This window comes from Artibeus jamaicensis, unplaced genomic scaffold (assembly GCF_021234435.1).
Source record: "Artibeus jamaicensis isolate MK-2021 breed Jamaican fruit bat unplaced genomic scaffold, CSHL_Jam_final contig_196, whole genome shotgun sequence".
Classification (NCBI taxonomy): domain Eukaryota; kingdom Metazoa; phylum Chordata; class Mammalia; order Chiroptera; family Phyllostomidae; genus Artibeus; species Artibeus jamaicensis.
Window position 1 is genome coordinate 3,639,789 of NW_026521401.1, and position 24,537 is coordinate 3,664,325.

At 37.8% G+C, this 24,537-nt stretch overlaps 1 protein-coding gene across 5 annotated transcripts in view; it reads left to right on the plus strand.

The window, feature by feature from the left end:
* CBL (Cbl proto-oncogene) overlaps window positions 1-24,537 on the plus strand; it is a 138,697-nt gene that overhangs the window by 25,976 nt on the left and 88,184 nt on the right. For 3 of the 5 annotated variants that reach the window (XM_037147169.2, XM_037147170.2, XM_037147172.2), the window contains exon 2: window positions 12,220-12,467. The exons of 1 other annotated variant lie outside the window; for it this stretch is intronic. In XM_037147169.2, coding sequence (XP_037003064.2) covers window positions 12,220-12,467 — 248 coding nt within the window. Of the gene's footprint in view, window positions 1-12,219; window positions 12,501-24,537 lie in introns of those variants that run through there. One more of the 5 variants, XM_037147171.2, reaches the window with a different exon arrangement.

The window sequence follows — 24,537 nt, forward strand, 5'->3', positions numbered from 1 at the left end:
AGTAATAATGACTTGTAGACTTTATAAGATATATGTGATGATAAGTGTATGATAGAAATAGCGTATGACCTGAAAAGAGAGTAAATGGAGTTAGTGTTCTAAATTTCTTGAATTGTCTGGGAAGTGGTAAAAATACTAATTATGTAAGATTTTATGAATTAGAGATGCATTTGTAATCACTAAGATAACCACCAAAAGAGTAGTAAAAGAATATGTGTTTGATAAGCTAATTGGGAAAACAAAAATTTCTTAAACCAAAAGAGAGAAGAAAGGGAGCTAAAGCAATATGGAATAGAAGAGACCCATAGAAAACAGTAGATTATTTTATTACTTATGATAGAATCAGTACTTATTAGGTGACCCATATGAAATTGGTTTTCATATAAACCAATATTTGATTTATAATAATAGTAACTTCAGAATATGAGTGTAAGTAGATCAAATTGCTTAAAACTATAGATTGTCAGAATGGGTTAAAAGGGACCAACTATATTCTGCACACAAAGAGTCACATATTAAGTGTAAGACTACAGAAAATTTGAAAGTAGAAAAATGGAAAAAGATATATTATGCAAACACCAATCCAGGAAATCTGGTTCAGCTATATAAGGTCAAATGAAACTTAAGACAAGTATTGTTATGAGAGATGAAGAGGAATATTCCAGTGATTAAAAAGTTCATTTTACCTAGAAGAAAGTAAAGAAGATGTTCAAGAATATACAGTATTGTAATTGCATTGACATATATATTTTTCAGTTTAGTGTAATTTAATAGTAAAGTTACTGGAACAGCACAGAAGACAGACATTAAAAACATACTTGCATGTAGGACAGCTCAGTTAGAAAAGTATAGTGAATGGGTGGAATCTATTCTGTGATAAAAATGCTACAAGCACCATTTAATTGCCATCAATAGGAAATTAACTAGTTTTTAAAAAAATCCAAATTCTGGCATTCTCCAGAAAAATTTCACAGGTTTATTTATATTGTTATAAAGTCAAACTGCTTCAAACTTGTTCACTGAAACATCTTGACTTGCATTAATACTTTATGTCCCCACATTCATATTTAAAAAATTCACATACAAATGAAAATGAAAACTGCCAAGACCTGAGTTCTGTCCCCTATTTTCCACTTGCAATCATATACTTAGGTACCTTTTGACTTAATGAAAAAACAATATCTAACGTTTAGAACTACCAATAACAGGAAGATAATTTTTTTTTAAGAATGAAATGTTTCCATCATAGTGGATTCTTAGGCATGTTCTCCATGTATGCTGTGTGCTAGCTAGCTGGATGTCTTTTGGCATAATTGTTACACATTTGGCATGGATAGCACATAGGTTGGTTTCTTCAAACACGCCAACCAGATAGGCTACCCTTGCCTCTTGCAAAGCACCAATAGCTGCACTCTGGAAACGCAGATCTGTTTTGAAGTCCTGAGCAATTTCTTGTACCAAGAGTTGAAAGGGAAGTTTGTGAATCAGAAGCTCAGTGGACTTCTGATAACATCTAATTTCATGAAATGCCATAGTACCAGGCCTGTAATGATGAGGTTTCTTCGCCCCTCTAGTAGAGGACACATTCTTGCCAGTGCCTCTGGTTGCCATTTGTTTCCTTGGTGCTTTACTGCCGGTAGATTTGCGGGCAGTCTGCTTTGTTTGAACTTTGGTATAGAGATCTCTTTATTTATCCTTGTTCATCTTCGGCTGGAGGAAGCCCTGCCATTAGAGAATGAAGGTGGCAGTGAACACGGACTGATATTTTTATTTATTTAATTAATTAAAAAAATTTTAAAGATTTTATTTATTTATCTTCAGAGGGGAAGGGAAGGAGAGAGGGAGAGAAATACCAATGTACAGTTGCCTCTCATGCGTCCCCTGCTGGGAACTGGCCTGCAACCCAGGCATGTGTCCTGACTGGGAACCGAACCATGATCCTCTGGTTCGCAGGCCTATGCTCAAGACACTGAGCTACACCAGCTACGGCCAGGTTGATATTTTTAAAATGAGTAGATACAGTGTGGTTCAACAGTTCTTATGAGTTATAATAACATTAAAATATTGGTATTGTCAAACTAATCAGTCTTTGCGTTTCTAATTAGTTCCTTTCATGGCTTTATCCTATCTTTCTCAGATCATAAAAGTTCAAATAGTTTTCTATTTTTTAAAAAAACTTAAAAAAATGTTTCTTCTCACAGTGAGATACTTAATTTGCCTAAAATTAATTTTCATGTAATGTGTGAGGGACCTAATTTTTTTTATATGGACAACCAATTTTCTCCTGAACTCTGATTTGTTATTCAACTTCTTTTTTAAAATATATTTTATTAATTATGCCATTACAGTTCTATTTCCCCCTTCATTCCCCTCCACCCTGCACACCCCCTCCCCCACCTTTCCCCCCCATTTAGTTTATGACCACGTGTCTCAAGTTCTTTAGAGTCTATATTTCCCATACTATTCTTGCCCTCCCCCTATCTATTTTCTACCTACCATCTATGCTACTTATTTTCTGTACCTTCTCCCCCCTTCTCCTTCTCCCACTCCCCTGTTGCTAACCCTCCATGTGATCTTCATTTCTATGGTTCTGCTCCTGATTTAGCTGTCCTCTTAGTTTGCTTTTGTTTTAGGTGTGGTTCTTTTTTTTTTAATCCTTTGAATATTTTTTTTCTTTTTTTAATTTTTTATTGATTATGCCATTACATTTGCTCTATTCCCCCCTCCATTCCCCTCCACCCTGCATACCCCTCCCCCACCATTTCCCCCTTTAGTTCAAGAACATGTGTCTCAAATTCTTTAGATTCTGTATTTCCCTTACTATTCTTACCCTCCCCTCTATCTATTTTCTATCTACTGTCTATGCTACTTATTTTCTGTACCTTCTCCCCCCTTCTCCTCCTCCCACTCCCCTGTTGCTAACCCTCCATGAGATCTTCATTTCTATGGTTCTGCTCCTGATCTAGCTGTCCTCTTAGTTTGCTTTTGTTTTAGGTGTGGTTGTTACTAACTGTGAGTTTGCTGTCCTTTCACTGTTCATCTTTTTTATCTTCTTTTTCTTAGGTAAGTCCCTTTAACATTTCATATAATAAGGGCTTGGTGATGATGAACTCCTTGAATTTGGTCTTATCTGAGAAGCACTTTATCTGCCCTTCCATTCTAAATGAAAGCTTTGCTGGATAGAGCAATCTTGGATGTAGGTCTTTGGATTTCATGACTTGGAATACTTCTTTCCAGCCCCTTCTTGCCTGTAAGGTCTCTTTTGAGAAATCCACTGACAGTCTGATGGGAACTCCTTTGTAGGTGACTGTCCCCTTATCTCTTGCTGCTCCTAGGATTCTCTCCTTCATTTTAATCTTGGCTAATGTAATTTCAATGTGCCTTGGTGTGTTTCTTCTTGGGTCCAACTTCTTTGGGACTCTCTGAGCTTCCTAGATTTCCTGGAAGTCTATTTCCTTTGCCAGATTGGGGAAGTTCTCCTTTATTATTTGTTCAAACAAGTTTTCCACTCATGGCTGTTCCTCTTCCCCTTCTGGTAGTCCTATAATTTGGATGTTGAAGTGTTTAAAGATGTCCTGAAGGTTCCTAAGCCTCTCCTCATTTTTTTGAATTCTTGTTTCTTCATCCTTTTCTGTTTGGTCATTTTTATTCTCCTTCTGGTCCACTCCTTTGATTTGAGTCCCAGTTTCCTTTCCATTACTATTGGTTTCCTGTGTATTTCCCTTCATTTCAATTAGTTTAGCTTCCATATGTTCCTCTAATTTGTGACTAAAATCAACCAGTTGTGTGAGCATCCTGATCACCAGTGTTTTGAACTGTGCATCTGAAAGTTTGGCTATTTCTTCATCGCTTAGATTTATTGGCTCTGGGGCTCTGAGTTGCTCTTGAGCTATGTTTTGATCTGTTTGTGCCTGTTATGTATGAGGAGCGGAGCCTTAGTTGTTCACCAGGGCAGGGCCACCCAGGTCACTGGTTTGTGATGCTGTATGTGGGGGTGGGGTCAGAGATGGACAATAGTGGTTTTCTCTACTGCTTTCTGCCGCTGGGGCCTGTGTGGTCTGTCTCACCCCCGCTAGCTCCTTCACTGGTTTATCTGCACACGAATGTGTGACCCCGGTCCTCCCCCAGTGGGTCCTCTGCCTTGAGCCCTCAGTGGGTCCAATGCCTTGTGCCCTTAGTGGGTTTGCCCGCTTCTCCACACCTGGGATCCACCCACGGCTGCTGGCGCACCTGAGTCACTCTCCTGGTTGGTCTGGTGGATCTTTCGTGACCCACCCCACTCTGCTGCTGGCTCAGCCCCTCTTACTGGTTTGGCTGAAGGGTTTGTTGTTGTCAGACTTCCATGTAGTTCAATTTTCTATGGTTTGGCTGTGTTTTTGTTGCTAAAACTTTGTTGTTTTTAAACTTGGTTGTGTGAGAATGTGAAGTGCTTCCACCTACGCCTCCATCTTGGCAGAAGTCCCCTCTGTTATTCAACTTCTGATACTGAATTTCCCACACATGTGTGAGACTGTGTATGGGCTCTCTTGTGTTTCATTTTGCCATTTACTGTCAAGGTGAACATTGCACTATTTTACTATGTCTTGATAACACTTTGGGTAAGTACCATCTATCTTGTGATTTTTTTCAAAATTGGCTTGGCTGGTTTTGATTCCTTTTTCTTCCATGTTTGCTATTAACTTGATAAGTTCCATGATAAAATTTATTGGAATTTTAATATGAATTGGACTGAATTTATAAACTACTTGGAGTAGAAATACATTTTTACATTGAGTGATTATATTCTTTTTAAAAAAATATATCTTATTGATTATGCTAGTACAGTTGTCCCTTTTTATTCCCCTCCCACCCTCATTCTACTTTAGTTCATGTCCATGGGTCGTACATGTAAGTTCTTTGGCTTCTCCATCTCCTGTACTATTCTTACCCTCCCCCTGTCAATCTTCTGACTACCATTTATGCTACTTATTCTCTGTACCTTTCCCTCCTCTCTCCCCATCCACACCCCCTCTGATAACCCTCCACGTGATCTCCATTCACAGAATCACAGAATCCATTCTGCGATTCTGTTCTTGTTCTACTTGTTTGCTTACTTTGTTTTTGTTTTAGGTTCGGTTGTTAATGACTGTAAGTTTGTTGTCATTTTACTGTTCATATATTTTTTAATCTTGTTCTTAGATAACTCCCTTTAACATTTCATGTAATAAAGGCTTGGTGATGATCAGCTCCTTCAACTTGACCTTATCTGGGAGGATTTTATCTGCCCTTCCATTCTAAATGATAGCTTTGCTGGATAGAGTAATCTTGGATGTAGGTCCTTGCCTTTCATGACTTGGAATACTTCTTTCCAGCCCCTTCTTGCCTGCAAGGTTTCTTTTAAGAAATCAGCTGACAGTCTTCTGAGCACTCCTTTGTAGGTAACTGTCTCCTTTTTTCTTGCTGCTTTTAAGATTCTCTCCTCTTTAATCTTTGGTAATGTAATTATGATGTGCCTTGGTGTGTTCCTCCTTGGGTCCAACTTTTATAGGACTCTGAGCTTCCTGGACTTCCTGAAAGTCTATTTCTTTTGCCAGATTGGGGAAGTTCTCCTTTATGTTTTCAAATAAGTTTCCAATGTCTTGCTCTACCTCTTCTTCTGGCACCTGTATGATTCATATGGTGAAACATTTAAAGTTGTCCCAGAGGTTTCTAAGCCTTTCCTAATTTTTTGGAATTCCTGTTTCTTCATTCTGTTCTGATTAAATGTTTACTTCTTCCTTGCTCCAGATTGTTGATTTGAGTCTCTGTTTCCTTCCCTTCACTGTTGATTCCCAGTACATTTTGCTTCATTTCACTTTGCATAGCCTTCACTTCTTCCTCTATTTTGTGACCCTAATCAAACATTTCCGTGAGCATCCTGATTACCAGTGTTCTGAACTCTGCATCTGATAGGTTGGCTCTCTTTGTGGCTTAGTTCTGTTTTTTGAGCTTTGATCTCTTCTTTCATTTGGGCCATATTTTTGTCCTCAGTGCCGTTTTTAGGTTGTAAGGGATAGAGCCTTTGGTATTCACCAGGGCGGGGCAACCCATGTTGCTGCTGCTGCGTTGTGGTGTATGTAGGGAAGGGGTCAGAGATGGAACAGGGCCACTTGCTGGGCTCCCGGCAGCTTTTAGTCATTTTTCCAGCTACCCACAAGCAAAACTGAGCCCTTCTGGTACTGATTCCTGGGTGGGTGGGTTCATGTATGTTCTAGGACCCAGTGTGTCTCTCCAACGAAATCTACTGTGAGGCTGGGAGTTACTCCTGCCACTTCAAGCCCCACAGGTTTTTACCACCAGAGGTTTTGAGGCTTTATTTCCTCATGCTGGAACCCTGGGTTACGCAGTGTGTCTCACTTCCCGGTTGTTCTCACCGTTTATTTTCATGCAAATGTGGGACCCCCTGCTCTGCCAGCTTCCACCTCTCCTGCCCTGGTTCTCTAGCCACTGCCTTGCTGAGAGTCTTCTCTGCCCAGGCTCTCTGTTTCTGCCCCTCCTACTGGTCTATATGAATGTTTCTTTTTTTTTTAATTTTTATTTTTTTAATTGATTATGCTGTTACAGTTGTTCTATTCCCCCCCTTCATTCCCCTCCACCCTACCCCCCCATCCCCACCATTACCCCCCTTTAGTTTATGACCATGTGTCTCCAGTCCTTTATTTATTTATTTTTTTAAAAATATTTTATTTATTTATCTTTAGAGGGGAAGGGAAGGAGAGAGGGAGAGAAACATCAATGTATGGTTGCCTTTTGTGCGTCCCCTGCTGGGAACTGGCCTGCAGGGAACTGGTTTGCAACCCAGGCATGTGCCCTGACTGGGAATCAAACCGCGATTGTCTGGTTCGCAGGCCCGCGCTCAATCCACTGAGCTACACCAGCCAGGTCCAGTCCTTTAGATTCTATATTTCCCATGCTATTCTTCCCCCCCCCCCATCTATTTTCTTTCTACTGTCTATGCTACTTATTTCTGTACCTTCTCCCCCCTTCTCCTTCTCCTACTCCCCTGTTGCTAACCCTCCATGAGATCTTCATTTCTATGTCTCCACTCCTGATCTAGCTGTCCTTTTAGTTTGCTTTTGTTTTAGGTGTGGTCATTAATAACTGTGAGTTTGCTTTCCTTTCACTGTTCATGTTTTTTTTTTAACTTCTTTTTCTTAGATAAGTCCCTTTAACATTTCATATAATAAGGGCTTGGTGATGATGAACTCCTTGAATTTGATCTTATATGAGAAGCACTTTATCTGTCCTTCCATTCTAAATGAAAGTTTTCCTGGATAGAGCAATCTTGGTTGTAGGTCTTTGGATTTCATGACTTGGAATACCTCTTTCCAGCCCCTTCTTGCCTGTAAGGTCTCTTTTGAGAAATCAGCTGACAGTCTGATGGGAATTCCTTTGTAGGTGACTGTCCCCTTATCTCTTGCTGCTTCTAGGATTCTCTCCTTCATTTTAATCTTGGCTAATGTAATTATGATGTGCCATGGTGTGTTTCTTCTTGGGTCCAACTTCTTTGGGACTCTCTGAGCTTCCTGGATTTCCTGGAAGTCTATTTCCTTTGCCAGATTGGGGAAATTCTCCTTTATTATTTGTTCAGATAAGTTTTCCACTGGTGGCTGTGCCTTTCCCTCTTCTGGTAACGCTATAATTAGGATGTTGGAGCATTTAAAGATGTCCTGGAGGTTCCTAAGCCTCTCCTCATTTTTTTGAATTCTTGCTTCTTGACTCTTTTCTGTTTGGCCATTATTTGCTTTCTTGTGGTGCACTCCATTGATTTGAGTCCCAGTTTCCTTTTCATCGCTATTGGTGTCCTGTGCAATTCCATTCATTTCAATTAGTTTCGCCTTCACATGTTTGTCTAATTTGTGGCTATAATCAACCAGTTCTGTGAGGATCCTGATGACCAGTGTTTTAAACTGTGCGTCTGAGAGTTTTGCTATTTCTTCATCGCTTAGATTTATAGGCTCTGGGGTTTTGAGATCTTCTTGAGCCATTTTTGGTCTGTTCGCACCCTTTAAGTGTGAGTAGCGGAGCCTTGGACTCCCAGGTCACTGGGTTGTGACGCTGTATGTGGGGGCGTGGTCAGAGCGGTGAAATGGCGGCCCCCTCTGCTGCTTCTCGCCACTGGGTTATGAGCAGAGGCTTAGGTGGTTCACCAGGGCTGGGCCACTCAGAGTCGCTGAGTTATGATGCTGCATGTGGAGGTGGTGTCAGAGCGGGGAAATGGCGGCGCCCTCCCTGCTGCTTGCCGCAGGGACCCGCTGGGCCTTGTCCAATCGCCCACTCCCTCTTGTCTATCCACGTACGAATGTGAGACCACAGTCAACCCGCAGCTGTGCTCCCTCGCTGTTTCCCCGAGGTTGCTCGCTGCGTCGCTCACTAGGTCCAACCCTGCGCCTGCATTCCGCACGCCTGAGTCTGTCTGACTGCGTTTTCCTGTGTAACCCCACTCCTCCAGCTGCTGGTTTCACTCCTCTTACTGGTCAGGCTGAAGAATTCGTTGTTATCGGACTTCCGAAAAGGTCAATTTTCTGTGTTCTGGCTGTGTTTTCTGTTGCTAATATTTAGTTGTCTCTAAAGTTGGTTGTGTGAGAAGGCACCGCGTCTCCACCTATGCCTCCATCTTGGCGGAAGTCTCTGTTCTTTACTTTTTAAATTTATTTATTTATTTATTTTTGGAGAGGGCAAGGACGGGAGAAAGGGAGGGAGAGAAATGTCTGTATGTGGTTGCATCTCATGCACCTTCTGCCAGAGACCCAGCCCGCAACCCAGGCTTGTGCCCTTACTGGGAATCAAACCAGCAACTCTTGGTTTAACAGGCCAGTGCTCAATGCACCGAGTCAGAGCAGCTAGGGCTAGCTATATGTTCTTTAAAAGAGCTCTATTTAAAACACAGGAACTCAGCTCTGGCCATTGTGGCTCAGTGGACTGAGTGCTCGCCTGAGAACCCAAAGGTCACCAGTTCGATTCCCCAGTCAGGGCACATGCCTGGGTTGCAGGCCAGTCCCTGGTGTGGGGTGTATGAGACATAGCCCATTGATGTTTTTCTTGCACATTGATGTTAATCTCCCTCACTTTCTCCCTCCTTTTCCTTCTTCTCTAAAAACAAATACATAAATAAAATCTTTAAAAAGTAAAATATAAGAACTCAGAGAAGTTGAAAGTAAAGGGTAATGAAAGAATCTCAGGAGAATTTTTTGACAGTCCTGCATATATGTGAGAAAGAAAGGTACCTCAATCAACTCCATGGTTTTCTGGGTTCAGGGTCGCTCGGTTTTTGTCCCCTCAGGAATGTCAAAAGTCCATGCCCCCATCACTAAGATGTACCTCCTAGGGCAGACATGTACTTTGTGTTTCTGCCCTTGAGAATTTTCTTATTTTGTTGTGGAGTGAGCCATGCATTTAAAAGGAACTTGCTGCCCTAACTGGTGTTGCTCAGTGGGTTGGCTATTGTACCAGAAATGGAAAGGTCACTGGTTGGTTCTTGGTGAGGACACATGCCTGAGTTGCAGGCCAGGCCACCAGTTGGGCAGCATGCAAGAGGTTACCCATCAGTATTTCTCACACATTGATGTTTCTGTCCCCCTCTTTCTCCCTTCAACTCTATGAGAAAAATAACTAAAATCTTTAAAATGAACTTGCTGTATTTCATCTTGCATTTTTAGGCATTTGTGTGGATGTCTCCCTACCCCATGCCTTCCTTCCTCAGTTGTTCAGTCTGTTATGTGTTATTTGAATCATTAGTCACCCGTATCATTTAAAGAACTCACCCTGTAAGGGGACCACTGAAAACGTAAAATGATTGCCTGTTAGCAGAGAAGTTATAATTTCTTTTTTAAAATACATTTTATTGATTACATTATTACAGTCATCCCAATTTTTCCCCCTTGCACCCCTCCACCTGGTACCCCCCATTTCCTCTGGCAGTTTCTCTACCCCTTAGTTCATAGCCATGGGTCACACATATAAGTTGTTTGGCTACTTCATTTCCTATACTGTCCTAAACATCCCTGTTTTTTCCATACTTACCAACTTGTACTTCTTAATCCCTGCACCTTTTCCCTCATTCTCCCTCTTTCCCCTCCCACCTGATAACTCTCCAAATGATCTCCTTTTTCTGTTCTACTTGTATGCTTAGTTTGTTTTTTAGATTGAATTGTTGATAATTGTGAGTTTATTGCCATTTTAGTGTTCATAGTTTTGATCATCTTCTTAAATAAATCCCTTTTTTTAAAGGTTTTATTTATTTATCTTTAGAGGGGAAGGGAAGGAGAGAGGGAGAGAAATATCAATGTATGGTTGCCTCTTGTCAGTCCCCTGATGGGAACTGGCCTGCAACCCAGGCATGTGCCCTGACTGGGAATCGAACCGTGGTTGCTTGGTTTCTAGGCCCGCGCTCAATCCACTGAGCTACACCAGCCAGGGCAATAAATCCCTTTAGTATTTTATATAACAAGAGCTTGGTGATGATGAACTCCTTGAACTTGACCTTATCTGAGAAGCACTTTATTTGCCCTTCCATTCTAAATGATAGCTTTGCTGGATAGAGCAATCCAGGTTGTAGGCCTTTGCTTTTTGAATACTTTTTGGCAGTTCCTACGAAGATTCTTTTGAGAAATCAGCTGACAGTCTTATGAGCACTCCTTTGTAGGTGACTCTCTCTGCTTTTCTCTTGCTGCTTTGAAGATTCTCTCTTTATCTTTAAACTTTGGCATTTTAATCATGATGTGTCTTGGTGTGGTCCTTTTTGCGTCCATCTTGTTTGGGTCTCTTTATGCTTCCTGGAGTTGTATGTCTATTTTCTTTACCAAATAGAGAGGTTTTCTTTTCATATACATTTTCAATTTGTTTTTTTCATATACATTTTTAATTTCTTGCTCTTTTTCTGGCACCCCTATGATGCAACTGTTGGATCACTTGAAGTTCTTCTAGAGGCTTCTTACACTATCCTCATTTTTTGGATTCTTTTTTCTTCTTGCTGTTCCGTTTAAATGTTTTTTTCTTCTTTATGTTCCAAATCATTGATTTGATTCTGTTTCATTCCCTCCACTGTTGATTCCCTATCAGTTTTTCTTTATTTTACTTCATGTAACCTTCATTTCTGCCTGGGTCTTTTTTATGCCGTTGAAGTATCCAATGAGTTCCTGAGCATCCTCATAACTGGTGTTTTGAACTCTGCATCTGATAGACTGCTTATCTCCATTTTGTTTAGTTCTTTTTCTGGAGTTTTGTTCTGTTCTTTCATTTGGGCCATATTTCCTTCTCTCTTCATCTTGGCAGCCTCCCTGTGTTTGTTTCTATGTATTAGATAGAGCTGCTTTGACTCCCTGTCTTGGGAGCATGGCCTATTGTAGAAACATGCATCCGCAAGTTAGATTGGGTGCAGTCTTAGGTAGTTGCCAGGGTGGGACAACCCGTGGGTCAACACATGTAAACCGTGTTGATGGAGTCTCAGAAATGTTGCCACTGTGTGGCTCTGTGTGAGGAGGGCTCAGAAAAGGGGCAGTGGCCGCTGGCTGGTCTCTGGAGTTTTGTCTGGGAGGAAGCTGTCCCCCGGCACTTGCTCTGGTGCCAGACACTTCAGTTTCTCCCCTTTGCCACTGGTGCCCTTCCAGCTGTTGTCCTGGTGCTAGTGTCCAGGGAGAGTGAATCTGTGTAAGTCCCAATCTGCTGCGGGCCCTTTAAGAGAAGATGCTTGAGAATCCTGCAGTTTCTTCTGCTACCTCAACCCTCACGAGTTTCTACAGCCTGAAGTTATGGGGACTTACCTTTCTGGTACTGGAAACTTGGGCCGGGTGGTCTGGTGTGGGTGTGGGATCCTTTGATCCCAAAGTATCCTATCTGATTTTTATCTACCATGTATGGGTGTGGGACTGCCTATTCCACATCTCTGCATCTGCCCCTCCTACCTGTTTGGATGAATGTGATTTCTTTAATTCCTTGTTTGTCAGACTGTCATACAGCCCAACTTTCTGATCATTCTGTTTGACAGTTGTTTTGTAGTTTAGTTGTAATTTTTGCTGTGGTTATGTTAGGAGGTGAGTCATGTTTACCTATGCCTCCTTCTTGACTGGAAGTCGATCATTTCTTATATTCTTATCCATTTTTCACTTTTTTACAAAAGCACATGTTTTATAACTTTTTGAACTTAAAGAAATTGTCCTTAAGATTTTCCAAGTAATAGTCCTTCTTTTTCATTTGTTTCAGGTGGTGCGGTTGTGTCAGAACCCAAAGCTGGCGCTAAAGAATAGCCCACCTTATATCTTAGACCTGCTGCCAGATACCTACCAGCATCTTCGTACTATCTTGTCAAGATACGAGGGGAAGATGGAGACACTTGGAGAAAATGAGTATTTTAGGGTGTTCATGGAGAATTTGATGAAGAAAACTAAGCAGACCATAAGCCTCTTCAAAGAGGGGAAAGAAAGAATGTATGAGGAAAATTCTCAGCCTAGGTAATGGAGAATACTACACAAATATTTATTCAGGTCTGTGACTGCTTGAATGGGTAACACATAGAAGTAGTTAAGTTGGTTTTAATTTTATGTCAACAATAATGCAAAGTTGACTTTTGATTTAAAGGTATGCCATATATAAAAGGTTGCCTTGGAGGACATTGAACTTCATTAGGTTTGTTTACCTATAGCAAGTCAGTGACTTAGAGTCAGGAATATGAGTTGGAGGTGGTAGGTCCTTTACAGACCCTGAAGATCATGAAAATTTGTGGATAGGTGAGAGTTTGAATAAAAGAGGTTGGCGGTAAGCTGTGGTTAGTAAATAAGAAGAGGTTAGATTTTGCTAGAGCTGTAGCATATTAGGCAAATTGTAAGTATAGGATAATAGGAAGACAAATTACCATAAGCCATTAGTTTAGATAACTTTTTAATAAAGCATAGTGAAATGACATTTCTTTTATAAGTAAACTGACTTTTCAAATAGAATAGATATTGCCAAATGCAGGTAATTCAATTAATGTTTGGGGGATCACTATATATTCTTTTGTACTTTTTTAATGCTAACAACTCTATTGGTTATCCTGTTATTAGCTTGGTTGTGACATAGTAGGAGAGAAATAGGTTGATTGTGTATATAGGTATCGTTGTATTTGATTTTATCCAGTTGGAAATAAATATTAACTCATCTAAAGTAAGTAAAATATACAGTAAATATTACTATAACTTTTTAGGGAACAAATTACTCTTGAGGAGTGACTTGAATTAGGGCAACTCTAATTTCTGAGGGTATTAATTTGGCATGCATTACTTGAACAGTAACTTCATAAATGGTATCCTTGTAGTCCACCACTCCTTTCACTGTGTTTTAGATTCTGGGAACCCTTGTCTCTCACTTAACATTTTATTCAGATCTTTATTCATATTACCTTTTCTACCACAAGTTATTCAGGTTTGGTCCAGGCTATCAGTCTTTTTTTTTTTTAAGATTTTATTTATTTATTGTCAGAGAGAGGAGAGAGAGGGAGAAAGAGAGGGAGAAAAACATCAGTGCATGGTTGCCTCTCATGTGCCCCCTACTGGGGACTGGACCCACAACCCAGGCATGTGCCCTGACTGGGAATGAAACCAGTGACCCTTTGGTTCACAGGTCAGTGCTTAGTCCACTGAGCCTCACCAGCCAGGGCAGTCTTTTTCTTCTTAAAAAGATTTCTGGTGAATAAATTTAATGTGTAAGAACCTTTGTAACTTTTAGTTTATATGAAAATGAACTTCATTCCTTTTAACTATTTCAATTTCTTGACTTTTGTTCAAACTTTGACTATATGGGACTTAGCTAACTAGTCATTTGTATTATTGAGTTAAAAAAAAATAATTTTACTTTATTAGGTGCCAGAACTTTGAAAGTTTATTTACCATCTATAATGAACTTGGTTCTGTTTAAATCCCAGGAGGTGAAAAAAGAGTTAAGCAATCAATTATGATGAAATGTGATAAATGCTTTAATAGAGATATGTACAAAATGCTGTGAGAACAGTTTTTCTTGGTGGCATTAGGGAAAATCACACAGGGAGAGAGTTATCTGAACTAGATTTTGAAAGGTAGGACTTTTATAGGGAGAATAGTGAAGAAAAGGCCTTTAACAAAGTGGCATGAAAAGCAGGCTTCGTATGTCTAGGGAACATGAGCAGTCTGGTTTGGCTAGAATGGGGGGAGAGAGATAAGCCAGAAATACAGATTGGAGTGAGATTGTAAAGAGTTGTTCTTTGACCTCTAGACCTTCTCCTATAGATAACAGGCTGCCTTGAATAGTGTTTTCTAAAGAGCATTTTTATAAGGAAATAAAAATTATAGGCCTTCTAGTCTTGGAACATACTGAACATTGTTTAACATTTTTTGTGTGACTGATAGTTCATCACTTGGAGGAAGTATAGTGTACTGGTTAAGATGATGGACTTGGAAGCCTCTTGTCTGTGTTTGAATCCTAACTTTTCCACTTATTTAGCTATGTGATCCCTCATTTTCTTCATCTCTGAAATGAAATAATAGTAGTACTTTCCTTGTAAGATTGTTGGGAATTATTAAATGAATAACTAAGTGTTTAGTACTTAGAACTAAGTAATAAATACATTGAAAGTGACAAATGGGTTAGCTTTTATTATCTTAATCATTGTCATTATTTTCATTACTATAAACAAATTATTGTATCTGGCTCTGTGTCAGTGACACTGCCAGGAACTATTGAAGGCCGAGTTACTCTTACTAAATGGCTCTATACTATGCTTGTAAGTTCTTTTGCCTTTCTTAAACTCTTACTGTCAGTATGTTTGTCTATATCGGTTTTATTTCCCCTAATATGAAGGTTTTAACCCACAATGGGTTTTGAATACATACAATCAGATTCATACAAATTATATGTAAAGTGAGAATAAGTAAATTTCAGATGAGAATCAGATTTTTTTTAATAAAGGAAAATATATGGCTTTACTGTGTGGTCTTTGTGATCTGTATTTTCATTGCTCTTACAGGTTATTTTTCCTGTTCAGTTTTTGAAGTTGAGATATAGTTCACATACCATAAAATTTATCCTTTTAAAGTATACAGTGCATTAGCTTTTAGTGTGTTGACAAAGTAGTGCAACCATCAGCACTGTGTAATTCCAGAATATTTTCATCATTCCAAAAAAGAAACCCTGTGCTCATTAGCAGTCAGTCCCCATTTCCTACTCCTGTCCCCTGACAAGCACTTGGTAGTCACTAATATATGCTTTCTGTTTCTTTTGATTTCCCTGTTCTAAAAATTTCATGTAAGTAGAGTCATGTAACAGTAGCTTTTTTGGTCTGGCTTATTTCACTTAGCATGTTTTCAAAATTTATCCATGTTAGAAATAGCATGAATTGTACTTCATTTCTTTTTATCGCTAAATAGTATTTCATTGTATGTGTATAGACCACATTTTGAATATGGTTATTTGAGTATTCTGGATAAGTATACTTTTGAGTATTATGAATAATACTTCTGTGAACATTTGTGTACAGGTTTTGTGTGGCTGTATGTTTTCCATTCTCCTAGGTACATACCTAAGAGTGGAATTGCTGAATCATGGTAATTTTATGTTTACCTTTTTGAGGAACCATACATTGTTTTCCTCAGCAGCTACAAGGAATGTATGGGGGTTTAGTTTCTCACAAACACTGTTATTGTTTATTTTTTCTTTATTATAGCCACCCTGCTAGGTATGAAGTGGGTATCTCATTGTGGTTTTGATTTTCATTTTCCTAATGTGAGCATCTTTTCATGTGTTTAATTGGCCATTAAATATCTTCTTTGAAGAAATGTCTATTCAAATCCTTGTTAATTTTTGAATTAGGTTATTTGTCTTTTTATTGTTGAGCTGTAAATGTGCTTTACATATATGGGATACTAGACTCTTATAAGATAAATGATTTAAAAAACTTTACTACCATTCCGTGGGTCTTCTTTTCACTTTCTTGATATTATCATTTGAAGCACAAAATGTTTGAATTTTAATTACGCCCAATATTTTTTCTTTGGTTATTTGTGCTTTTGATGTCATAGCTAAGAAACATTGCCCAAACCAAGGTCAGGAAGATTAAACCACGATAATTTTCAAGTTTGTTTTTTTTTAAATACAGTATGCAGTATACAGTGATGGTCTAACTTCTTTTGTATGCAGATATACAGTTATTGGTCTCTGTGTCTATCCTTATGCCAGTACCATACCATCTTGATTACTGTGTCTTTGTAATAAAGCTTTGAAATCAAGAAATATTAACACCTCCAACTTTATTCTTTTTCAAGATTGTTTTGGCTATTTGAGGTTCTTTGAGATTTTTCATGAATCTTAGGATCAGCTTGTCAACTTCAGGAAAAAAGGGCAGCTAAAATTTTAATAGGAACTGTGTTGGACCTGTAGATCAATTTGGAGAGTATTGCTACCTTAACAACACTGTCTTTCAATCTAGGAACATGGATGTCTTTCCCTTTATTTAGGTCTTCTTTAACTTCTTTTCAGCAATATTTTGTAATTTTCAGTATACAAGTGTTTTGCCTCCTTGGTTAAATTTATTCCTAATTATGTTATTTCTTCTGATGGTATTATAAATGGAATTGTTTTCTTAATTTCATTTTTGGATAGTTTGTTGCTGGTGTGTAGAATACAATTGATTTTTATATATTGATCTTGTATCCTCTGGCTTTGCAGAACTGATGTTTTTGGTTCTAGTAGTTTTGTAGGGGATTCCTTAGGATTTTCTGAAACAGGATCATGTCATGTGCAAATAGAAATAGTTTTACTTCTTTCTTTTCTTTGTGGATACATGTATTTCCTTCTCCTGCCTAAGTGCTTTGGCTAGAATCTCTTATGTTGAATAGAACTTGTGCTGAATAGCAGTGGTGAGAGCAGATATTCTTGTCTTGTTCCTGGTATTAGAGGAAAGCTTTCATGAGTGTGGTGTTAGCTGTGAAATCTGTATAGATATCCTTCACCAGGTTGAGAAAGTTTTCTTCTGTTTCTTGCTTGTTCAGTGTTTTTTGTTTTTATAATGAAAGGATGTTACAGGACTTGTATGTTTTGTTTTTGGTTTTCTTCTTGGGAGAGAGAAATTTGTGAATGTGTAAAATTCTAGAAACATAAATATCTTAAGTTGAAACAAGGGAAGACGTAAGCTCTGGGAATAACTGAAACCGTGGTTGAAAATGCTGCCAAGACTATCTGTATTCTCTCAGTGTAGATTAATGTCAAAGTCACAGGAAAATCTGGCCTCTGCTATACTCAACGTTTACATCTTATGGATTTCCAGCATAGCAGAATGCCTGATGCTTACCTGACTCTTAGTTCCAGTTTTGACTTTGGCCTTGGTACAGATCAAGTAATTTTCCCTGGAACAGTCAACTTTGGAAAGAAATGCTAAATGATATAATTAGTCTACTCTAGGCCAGTTCTCAACTCTTGAAGAATCTGTTATTTGGTTACCTACCTGTTTCCCCAAAGCCATATATGAGGGAGTTTGTTCCCAGGCTAGATATTGAGGAGCTAAGTACTTAAATATTCTCTAGAAGAGAATTGTTGCTTCCTGTCATTATTTTAGAGAGGATATTAGATGACTTAACTTGTCTAAAGATAAATTTACTCTCATGTTTTTAGAAAAATTTTCTTTATAAAAAATGAATTAAGCAAAAGCATAAGCTGCTTTCTTGCCTTTTAAACTCTAGCTTTTGTACCTGCTTGCTTCTGCACAGGATGTTATAGTAGAAGCTGAACAGGATTGTGCAGTGCAGCTAACTTTAAAATATCACTGTCTTACTGCATTTATTCTAGAAGATCAGACCTTTCTATTGTTACCGTATTGCCTTTTTAGAGGTAGTTTAAAAAGAAATGATCAAGATTTGGCTTTGTTGTATTCAACTAAAAATTCACAGAAATAGCTAAAAGCTCATGTGCTAATCACTTTTTAAAGAAAAACAATTATTATTTAGTGTTTGTGGTAGGCACTGACTGCTCTAGGAGATGTTATGGAACAGTGAATTGGAAAAACATAGTTCCTTCTCTTATGAAACTTAAAACCTTATGTTCTCTTTTTTTTCCATTGGTTTTTAAACATAACCTCTAAAACCAGTATTCTATTGGTTTTCAAATTATTTTGGTGTGGAATAGTGTTTGTGCTGCTGTAGTCTTTCCCTAACACCCCCAAGATAGATTTCAATAAGTATGCCAAATCCTATTGGTAGATAATGGCAGGGTAGATTTTTATGTTGAGAAGTTTGGGCTTGATGTGAAAAGATTCCCACATAGATTTGGAATGCCTTTCTCATGATTGGGAAAGGGGCAGCACCATGCTCCTGTATCTTTTCAGTCCCAGAGAGTGATGATGATGTCTTGAATCAATGTGGTGATAGTAGAGATGGAAAGAAGTCTTCAGTCCTTGATGCATTTTAAAGTTAGGGAAATATGACTTGCTGATGTATTGGATAGGTTTTTTGGTTTGAGCAAGTGAGTAGATGGTGCAGTGGGATGCCACAAAAAGGTATTGAACAGGGGAAAGACACAACCTGACTTTATAAAACAGTGGTAGTATTGGCTGTTTTGTGGGAAGTGAATTAGGCTTGTGATAGTAGCAATGATAGAAGTAGGAGGGCTAGGTTACAAGGTTATTGCTGTAGGCCAAGTCAGGCATGAGACAACTTAGACTAGGCAAGAAAAAGTTGAAAGGAATAAAAATGGACAGATAGGAGATAGACTGAAGATAGAATCAATAAGAATTGCTAATGGATTGGACAAGAGAATGGTGGAAAAAGATGACAGGAAGAATCAAGGATGGCTTGTAGGTTTCTGGTTATTAACTCTGTCAATGGCGGGTGAAGGAAAATGAGTTCTCCCATACCCAGTGTGATAGAAATGAAATAGGTTTAGATTCCTGAAGGTTGGTTTATATAGAAAAATTTAGAATTTTGCTCAGTAGTTCAACTTTAAGAAATTTATTGAAAGGAAGTGAGAAGAGATTTGGTTTAAATAATAGCTACAGAGAGATCTATTCACTAAGATGCCTATATAATAGGGAAAATCTAGAAACAGTTTAAATGCTCAGCATCAAAAGATACATATATAAATAACAGAAGCTCTTGTGTTCTACATAGACATTGAAAAATTTTGTTTATGAAGATTAATGCTAGGCAAACAATATGTTAAAGAAATAGGTGAAGGTGGTCTAAAGGTATAAACTTCTAGTTATAAGTAACTCTTGAGGACATAATGTATTGATTGGTGACTGTAATATTTCTATAAACAAAAAAAAATAGGCAACAGGATTGTATGTATGACTATAATAAGATCTTATTTTTGTAAAAGTGTTTATAGGGGAAAGCCCTGGAAGAAATGATACCAAAATACCAACAGTAATCATCTCTATGTATTGGAATTAGAGATAGTTTTAATTTTCTTTCTCTTTATATTTTCTACATTTTCAGTAATAGAAATGTAATTAATTAAGTTGTTATTATTATTTTAAATCTTCACCCAAGGATATACTTTTTTGTTCCTTTAGAGAGCAGAAGGTGGGGAGGGGGAAGAGAGAGGGAAACATCAATGTGAGAGATGTAGATGCCCCAACCAGGGACCGAACCTGCAACCTAGGTATATGCCCTGACCAGGAATCAAGCCTGTGACCTTTTGGCTCCAACCAACGGAACCACACTGGCCAGGGCAATCAATTTTTTTTAGGCAACAACAGTGTGGATTGACAAGAACACTCGCGAAAAACTTATTTATTGGTCATTTCAGTTGAGCTCAGTGAACCTAGTCAAACACAGTGCTAAACCCTTATCTTGAGAGGCTAGAAAACTTGGTCGAAGTGGAGAAGGTGAAGTTTAACAAAGGTTAACAGTTATACTGAGTTCTCATCACCATCCCGTACAACTATAAGGTGACAGTGCTTGTAGACCACTTGTCAGTCATAAGTTATTATGGTTTAACTGTTAATACATGATAGTAAAGTCTTTGATTTTCTTAGAAAATCTCATGTAGGGGTACATGATATATTAGTGCCTAAAGTACTGTTTGTTTCTTAAAAAGCAAATGTCTACTTGGTTGTCTAGACCTTTTGCTTATAAATGTAGTTTGTTGCCTCAAACTTTTTGATTTTAAGACCCTTTACATTCTAAAAATCACTAAAGACATGAAAGAGTTTTTGTGTATTTGGGTTATATATATGTATATATATATATGAATATTTACCATATTCAATATTAAAACCAAGAAATTAAAAAATATTTGAATAGTTAAAATAACATTTAAACATTTTAAAATAACAGTAATAAGCCCATTATATTATAACATGAAAATGTATTTATGGTAATATTAATTAAATGAGTTTTATATTTTTACAAATCTTTTAGGCCAGCTCAATGAACATTTAGTGCTTTTTTACATTAAAAGCTATGGTTTGTCTTGAACTTGGAATTAATATTCTACTCATGCATGATTTTGTAACATCAGGCATTGGTCACTTGGAAATATTGGTTTAATAGATTATGTAGATTTTCTAAGTGTTGACACATCCTGATACAATCACATTAATAAATTAACCTCATTAGAAAAGTTTTATTGGGAAGCCATTAAGCTCATGGTGGTGGATGGAAATTTTCCAAAATTTGAATTTTTGCTTAAAAGCTCAAATGTTATCAATGGCAACAAAAACGAACAGTTGTTTCCTTAAAATGACAGGCCACTGTATTCATTTTGGAGAAACTGCTAAATAACCAAATCAGAGTAATCATACTTTGTCTATTAGTTATTCTTTTAAGTAAAAATGGTGTTCTACCCTGGACAGGTGGCTCAGTATTTTGGGATGATGTCCTGTACACTAAAAGGTTGTGGGTTTGATTCCTGGTCAGGGCACATACTTAGGTTGCGGGTTCAATCCCTGATGAGGGCATCTATGGGAGGCAACTGATCGAAATTTCTCTCTCACACTGACGTCCCCTCCCTTCTTCTTTCTCTAAAATTAATTTTATAAATTATCCTTGGGCGAGGATAAAAAAATGGTGTTCCATGTCATATATGAAAATGCTATAACTGACATCACACTCAATGGTGGAAGACTGAAAGCTTTCCTCTAATACCAGGAACAAGACAAAAATGTCTGCCCTCACCACTGCTCTTCAGCACAAGTTCTATTCAACATATGAGATTCTAGCCAGAGCACTTAGGCAGGAGAAAGAAATAAATGTATTCACAAAGAAAAGAAAGAAGTAAAACTATTTCTATTTGCACATGACATGATCCTGTTTGTAGAAAATCCTAAGGAATCCCCTTCAAAACTACTAGAACCAAAAAAATCAGTTCTGCACAGCTGGAGTATGCAAGATCAACATATAAAAATCAATTGTATTCTACACACCAGCAACAAACTATCCAAAAATGAAATTAAGAAAGCAATTCCATTTATAATACAATCAGAAGGAATAGTTAGGAATAAATTTAACCAAGGAGGCAAAACACTTGTATCGGATTGGCCAAAAAGTTTCAGTTTTTTCCATAAAATAAGACACATTTTCGTTTTCACTGATTTGGATATTTTGAGTATGTTGGCTATCTCCCATGTGGTATAACATTGATTGTTCTCAATGTCTCAATTTAATCGCTGTCAACTTCAACTGGTCTACCTGACTGTGAAGCATTGTCTAGCAAGAAATCTCCGACATGAAAGTTTGCAAAACACTTTTGACATGTTCTTTCAGTCACAGCACTTTTTCCATACTATATTGCACAAATCTTTTTTGTGTGTGTTTCAGTTGTGTTATTACTGTTCATGAAACAGTGAAGCATAATATGCTGAAAAGGTTATTTTCTTTCATCTTCAATATTAAAATAGCTACACAAAAATTCACCAGTTTTGATGTCTTTTTAAAATGTACACTGATAAGACAGCTGTCACAGTATAATCTAACAAAATTGTTTCCAATGAAGTTAAAGACAACTAAGTGCTACTAGAGCCATCCTATGGGAAAACAAACTTTCTGGCCAACTCAGTGCACTGAAAACTACAAAATGTTGCTGAAAAGAAGTTAAATAAATGGAAAGACATCTAATGCTCATAGATTGAAAGACAGCGTTGTTAAGATGGCAATACTCTCCAAATTGATCTACAGGTCCAACACAGTTCCTGTCAGTATTTTAGCTGTCCTTTTTTGCAGAAATTGGCAAGGTGGTCCTAAGATTCATAAAGAATCTCAAGGAACCTCAAATGGCCAAAACAATCTTGAAAAAGACTAAAGTCAGAGGACTCACATTTCTTGATTTCAAGGCTTTACAACAAAGACAGTAATCAAGATGATATGGTACTAGCGTAAGGATAGACATGTATACCAGTGAAATACAACAGAGAGCCCAGAAATCAACTGTCACACATAATGATTATTTAATTTTGAGAAGGATTCAAAATTTATTCAAAGGGGAAAAGACAGTCTTTTCAACATATGGTGCTAGGAAGACTGTATATGCACATGCAAAAGAATGAATTTGGACTGTTATGTACAGCATGTATAAAAATTAAAATGACCAAAGACCGAAATTTCAGAGCTAATATATAAACTCTTAGAAGTAAGCAGGTGAAAATCTTCATGATCTCATATTGGGTGATGATTTCTTGAATATGACACCGAATAATGGACAATAAAAGAAAAACATTTGGACTTCATCAAAAGTTAAAACTTTATGCATCAAAGGACACTAACAAGAAAGTGAAAACACAACCCATAACAAGCGAGGAGATATTTGCAAATCACACATCTGGTAAGTGATAAAAATCCAGAATAAAGAGGTGCTACAACTCATAAACAAGAAAAATAAAAGCTATGAATAGACATTAGCTAATAAGCACATGAAAAGATGCTCAATATCATTGCTGTTAGAAAAATACAAATCAAAACCAGGAGATAGCACTTCACACCCATAATGATGGTTATTATCAAAAAAGGGAAACTGGGAGTGTTGACAAAGATGTAGAGCCATTAGAACCCATGCTGGTGATGATGTCAAATGGTCTGATCACTGTGTAAAACAGTTTGGCAGTTCCTGAAAAAATTGAAAATAGAATTACCATATTCTAACAATTCTCCTAACTATTTACCGAAGAGAATCGAAAGCAGAGACTTGGACAGCTATCTTGTTCGCACATGTTCAGAGTAGCAGCTTTCACAATAGGCAAAGCCAAAGGTAGAAACCATTCAAGTGTCTCTTCACAGATGAATGTATAAACAAATTGTGGTCTATACATATAATGGAATATTATCCAGCTATAAAAATGAAATTCTGATACATTCTATCATATGATGAATCTTAGAAATATTATGATAAGTAAAACGAGCCCGAAACAGGACAAATTATTATATGATTTCTCTTATATGAGGTATGTAGATAAGGCTAATTCACAGAGACAGAAAGCACAATAGAGGTTACTGGAAGCGGGGAGGCAGGGTTGGGTAAAGAGAGAATAACAGGTAGTTACTGCTAATTCTGTGAGGAATGATGAAAAATTCGGGAAATGATTAGTAGTGATAGTTATACAACATTGTAAATATACTCAGTGCTACTGAATTGTATGCTTGAAATGGTTAAAATGGCCCTGGCTCTATTGGTTGGAGCATCATTTCTATGCAGACTTGATCTTGCTCAGGGGCACAGTTCTAGGTTGTGGATTCAATCGCAGGTAAGGGAATGCCCAGGAGGTAACCGATTGATCTTTCCCTCTTGCATCAATGTATCTGTCTTTGTCTTTCTACCTTCTTCTCTCTACAATCAGTGAACATATCCTCGCGTGAAGATTCAAAAATAGAATTTAAAAAATAGTTAAAATTGCTTCTAAAAATTGTTTAGTGGAAAAAAGAAGCTACTTCAACTAACAATGTAAACATTGCACAAGTGCTCATTCTGAAGACATAATTACAACAGAAGTGCTTTTTGTGTGCTCATTTTGTCATATAGAATTTTTCTTTTTAATATATTATCTTGATTATGCCATTACAGTTGTCCCATTTCGCCCCTTCATTCCCTTCCTCCCTGCATACCCCTCCCCCACCATTCCCCCCCTTTCGTTTGTGTCCATGTGTCACAAGTTCTTTAGATTCTGTATTTCCCATACTATTCTTGCCCTCCCCCCGTCTATTTTCTACCTACTGTCTATGCTACTTATTTTCTGTACCTTCTCCCCCCTTCTCCTTCTTCCACTCCTCTGTTGCTAACCCTCCATGTGATCTCCATTTCTATGGCTCCACTCCTGATCTAGCTGTCCTCTTAGTTAGCTTTTGTTTTAGGTGTGGTTCTTAATAACTGAGTTTGCTGTCGTTTCACTGTTCATATTTTTTATCTTTTTCTTAGATAAGTCCCTTTAACATTTCATATAATAAGCACTTGGTGATGATGAACTCCTTGAACTTGACCTTACCTGAGAAGAACTTTATCTGCCCTTCCATTCTAAATGAAAGCTTTGCTGGATAGAGCAATCTTGGATGTAGGTCTTTGGATTTCATGACTTGGAATACTTCTTTCCAGCCC